Source organism: Rana temporaria, chromosome 1 (assembly GCF_905171775.1).
Source record: "Rana temporaria chromosome 1, aRanTem1.1, whole genome shotgun sequence".
NCBI classification, from domain to species: domain Eukaryota; kingdom Metazoa; phylum Chordata; class Amphibia; order Anura; family Ranidae; genus Rana; species Rana temporaria.
This window is the reverse complement of record NC_053489.1, coordinates 1,763,569-1,768,931: the sequence shown is the minus strand read 5'-3', so window position 1 is coordinate 1,768,931 and position 5,363 is coordinate 1,763,569. Positions and strand designations below refer to the sequence as shown.

The following is a 5,363-nucleotide window of genomic DNA, read 5'->3' as shown; positions in this document are numbered from 1 at the left end:
GGCGCGGTGTGGATTTGCGTACAAAGCCCGAGGGAATTCTTCCACGACACAACCCACCACATATTGAATGATGTCCGCTATCTTTGGCCTTGGAGGTCCACATTAGACTGGAAGAGGCTAAAGACATTTCTACAATTATATGGTTTTACCATCTCTGGGTAGATAAACATGGAACACGCCCTTTCTTCTCTCTCATCACTCAGGATTATTCTATAAGGAAGTTCAAAGAGCAATGATATACAACGTACAGTAAACCCATCCACCAATCACAGTGTAGTAAGTCTGAAAATAATTACATGACTGTTATAGATTATCGAACTTTGTACATTGTTTTCTATCCTAATAAATAAGTCTGACAGAGTTTAATCTTCTCACTTTACTCTTCTGTCCTCAGCGATGGCGTCTTCTCATCTGAAAGAGAATCTGGAATGTTCCGTCTGTCTGAACATTTATACGGATCCTGTAACCCTAAAATGTGGACACAACTACTGCCGGGAGTGTATTGGTCGTGTGTTGGATACACAGGAGGAGGATGGAGGATATTCCTGTCCTGAATGTAGAGAAAAATTCAAGAAACGTCCCGTCCTTCAGAAGAACATTACTCTGTGTAAGATATCGGAGGCCCTCCAGACTGATCAGGGTGATCGGGACAAAACCGGGGTCTTCTGTACTTACTGTATTCACATTCCTGTACCTGCTGTCATATCCTGTCTGCATTGTGAAGCTTCTCTGTGTGACGATCACCTGAGACTCCACAGCAAGGCACCAGAACACGTCTTATGTGACCCCACCACTTCCCCGGAGAACAGGAGATGCTCCGTCCATAAGGAACTACTGAAGTATTACTGCACTGAGGACTCCTCCTGTATCTGTATGTCCTGCAGGATGGATGGAGAACATCGGGGACACCAGGTGGAGACTCTGGATGAGGCCTCTGAGAAGAAAAAGAAGAAACTGAGGAATGTTCTGCAGAAACTCATGACAGAGAGAGAGGAGACGGAGAAAAAGGTCCAGAGTCTGGAGGAACACAGGAGGAAAGAACAAGGAAAAGCAGATGAGGAAACAGAGCTCACTGCCCTGTTTAGAGACGTCATATTGAAAACTATCCAGGAGCTGGAAATAAAGAAGGACGAGCTGTACAGTAAGATATATTACATTGAGGAGCTGTGTAACATGACGGATCCACTGACTGTCCTCCAGGAATCAGGCACAGGTGACTTGTGTGATACTGAGGATGGAGATAACGAGGAATCAGGCACAGGTGACTTGTGTTATACTGAGGATGGAGATAACGAGGAATCAGGCACAGGTGACTTGTGTTATACTGAGGATGGAGATAACGAGGAATCAGGCACAGGTGACTTGTGTTATACTGAGGATGGAGATAACGAGGAATCAGGCACAGGTGACTTGTGTTATACTGAGGATGGAGATAACGAGGAATCAGGCACAGGTGACTTGTGTTATACTGAGGATGGAGATAACGAGGAATCAGGCACAGGTGACTTGTGTTATACTGAGGATGATGAGGACAGAGAGAGACATGATGAACTCCTCCATGATGGAGGGGATCTGGATGTGGCGGGGACGTCACACACATTACACACAGGTTTATCTGATATCATGTCTGGGGGAAATGTAGAGAAATGTACAGGCACACATGTCTATCCACACTCTACTACAGGGGGTGAAGGTCACACCAATGCTGAACCATCCAGGCCACACCCCCAACCCTCCCCCACCATACAACACTCACACTGCCAAACATCGGGGGTTACAGACATATTACTGGATGTGAGGACAGCTGGTAATAATGTACATATATTAGATGACAGGAAAACTGTATACTGGATATTTGGTAGCCAGAATCTCTCAGAAACACCAGAGAGATTTCAATATAATCAGGTGATGAGCAGTCAGAGTTTCTCCTCAGGGAGACATTACTGGGAAGTAGATGTTGAAGAGGCAGAAGAATATATAGTCGGGATGTGTTACCCCAGTATAGCCTGGAGAGGGGGTCAGTCAAAGATGGGATATAATAGGAAGTCATGGGGGTTGGGGGTTGGAATTTGGCTGTCTCAGTACTATGCAATACATGACAGTAATCAGATCCCATTACCTGGTGGTGTCTCCAGTAACAGAGTCGGGATAGATCTGGATTATGATGCCGGGCGGATCTCCTTTTATGATCTGTGTGACCCGATCCGACATCTACACACCTTCACCACCACCTTCACTGAGCCCCTCCATGCTGGGGTATGGCTATATGGAGGTTGTCTAAAGATATGTGAGGAGAATCAGATGTGAGAAATCTGCCCAGAGACTGGTGACATCACAGGGTGGAGAATCTGATTGGTGCAATACTCATGACTGATTTATTTATAAAGCTGCAGGTTCCGGGGCCGTCATCTTCATCCTAAACCTCACTTCACTACCTAGTGTGTCACTGAACAGGAACAAGCATACAGTAGGGCAGAGTGTTCAGACTTCACTGGCTGCATGCTTGTTCTGGGTCAGTCACACACTAGGTAGTGTATTAGGATTGGGATGATGGCCCTGAAGTCTTCACCTTTATAGTGTATCTATAGATAGAATTTGTTTTATTTTTAGCTTTAGATGGAATGGGACCCCTGTCAGGATTTTACTGATTTATGGGACTCCATTACAGAGATGTGGAATTGAGGGGAACTCACCAACAACAACACAGAGAGAAATACAAAATCATTTTCTTTAGTAGAGTAGGGAAGACTAGAACCCCTGTGTCCCTCTTGTAGATTTTCCTTCATTTCCTGCCTGATTAAATGTTGTCATCCAGACAGGAAGTGAGGGGAAATCTCTATAATGGAGCCCTGGATATCAGTATAAACCTGACAGGGGTTCTAATCCTCCCCCACTCCATCCAGAACTAGAACAATAGGATTTGTCTAGATACACACTTTAAAGAGTAACTCCACTCTTGTTGGGAATATACCCCTCCCCCTCTGGGTGATCTCTGTACATTGCAGGGAACAAACTCCTCCCCCTCTGGGTGATCTCTGTACATTGCAGGGAATAAACCCCTCCCCCTCTGGGTGATCTCTGTACATTGCAGGGAAAGTAACACTTTGTAGAAGATTCCTCCATTTTGTTATTGTGAAGAAATATCTGTGTGTTTCTCGGTGTCCATGTGCTTTATTGTGAATGGGAGGGACTTTATAATTATCAACCAGCTGCGGGACCTGCAGGGCTCTAATGAAGAAAGTGGCGGGGTCTGCATTCCTTTAGAAGTGATTTCCCTTTGGTAGGATCTCATCATAAATGAGATTTGTGTTGCAGACGATGCCCAAAATCTGACTTGTATCTCAGTGCAGACTTCTGGGAAAATCAGAGAGCCAATCACACAAGCAGGAAATGACATATCTGGAGGCGGGTCTGTATATCAGCTGTGTAGGTGGCCATATTATATATTACAGGAAATTACAGCGGCTGCAGATTGGAAAGGAAAGAGAATTTCTAATAACATCCAATTACAATGTGACTTGTGTAGTAATTGTATATAATAGATTGTCACACTTTGAATGACAATTACTCAGTCATACAACACAGGATCCCAATCACATTTATATCACAGAGACAGATAGAACTTTCTATTGGTGGAATGGAATCACTGCTGGGCTTATTCTTTATTAAAGAAACAAAAAAATACCCACTTTTTTTATTTTTCTTAGTTTCTGTTCTAAAATTTTGCAAATAATTTTTCTTCATAAATTTAATCCAAAATGTATTCTGCTCCATTTCTTTGGCGAAAATCCCCCAAATCAGTGTATATTATTTATCTGTAGGAAATTTATAGAGACCACACACACTATGAGATATTTATCTGATAAACCACCAATCCTGATGTACTGACGGACGATCTCATTTCTTGGGTCCCGTGTCACATGTGCGGATCGATTGTCTATTGACGGTTAGGGCCCTTTCACACGTGCGGACAGTATGTTCATTTTTTCATCCATCCATTTGCAGATGAAAAAGGGATATACATTGGTCCCTATGTGATTGCGGGTGTCAGCGGATAAACATCTGCTGACACCCGTAATCACCCGCCTACGCAAAGATCCGACTTTGCAGACAGAAGAAGATCCTATTTTTTCTTCCATCTGCGGATCGGATCGGATGAACACGGACACGCGGTCCGTGTTTATCTGATGCCACCATAGGGGAGAGCGGAGAAAAGACAGGGCGGTCCCTGAACAGTGTGCGGAGACCGCCCTGTCATCCGCCGGCTCAGCGGGGATCTATGGAGCGATCCCCGCTGAGCTTACGGAGCACACGAAGGTGGATCATTACTGATCCGCCCCGTGTGAAAGGGCCCTTAAACAACAGACCTCAATGTGTGTCTATAGACAAATGGATGTAAACGGATGATCATACGTTTACATACGGCTGTAGACAGACAAACAGTCCATTTTTGCATTGGTTGTTAGGAGGTGGCACCCGCCAGTATCCTAGCAACCAGTGACTCATCTCTGCTGTCAGCTGGTTTGAGTAATCTTCAGGCCTAAAATTATTTTATAATTATATAAACAAAAGATGAAAAAAAAAAGGAAAATTCAGCTCCGGGGACTCACGTGGTTAAGGGTTCTAGCTATTGGATGTAAAAAACTGATGATAAACTGATAACAACTGATGATAAACTGAAGTAAACTAATAATAAACTGATGGTAAACTGATGATAAACTGATACAAACTGATGATAAACTGATACAAACTGATGATAAACTAATGTAAGGGCCCTTTCACACATGCAGACCATATGTCCGCATTTTCATCTGTCCGTTGCGGATGAAAACGGGACATACATTGGTCTCTATGTGATTACGGGTGTCAGCGGATGACCATCCGCTGACACCCGTAATCGTCCGCCTCCGCAAAGATCCGCATTTGCGGACGGAAGAAAATCCTATTTTTCTTCCGTCTGCCGGATCGGATGAACACAGACATGCGGTCCGTGTTCATCCGATCCCCCATAGGGGAGAGCGGAGGAAAGACAGGGAGGTCCCTGCACAGTGTGCGGGGACCGCCCTGTCAGCTGCCAGCTCAGCAGGGATTTTACGGAGGATCCCCGCTGAGCTTTTGCAGACACACGGAGCGGATCATTACTGATCTGCCCGTGTGAAAGGGCCCTAAACTGATGATAAACTGATACAAACTGATGATAAACGAATGTAAACTGATGATAAACTGATACAAACTAATGATAAACTGATGATAAACTAATGATAAACTGAAGTAAACTGATGATAAACTGATGGTAAACTGATACAAACTGATGATAAACTGATACAAACTGATGATAAACTGATGGTAAACTTATGATAAAC

At 44.1% G+C, this 5,363-nt stretch overlaps 1 protein-coding gene across 1 annotated transcript; it reads left to right on the top strand.

The window, feature by feature from the left end:
- The first annotated feature begins 335 nt into the window (after positions 1 to 335).
- LOC120919387 (E3 ubiquitin/ISG15 ligase TRIM25-like) lies at positions 336 to 3,012 on the top strand. The gene is made up of 2 exons (XM_040331576.1): positions 336 to 1,239; positions 1,522 to 3,012. Exons 1-2 carry the CDS (start codon positions 397 to 399, stop codon positions 2,305 to 2,307), a joined length of 1,629 nt encoding a protein of 542 aa, XP_040187510.1. The 5' UTR covers positions 336 to 396; the 3' UTR covers positions 2,308 to 3,012.
- The last annotated feature ends 2,351 nt before the right edge of the window (positions 3,013 to 5,363 follow it).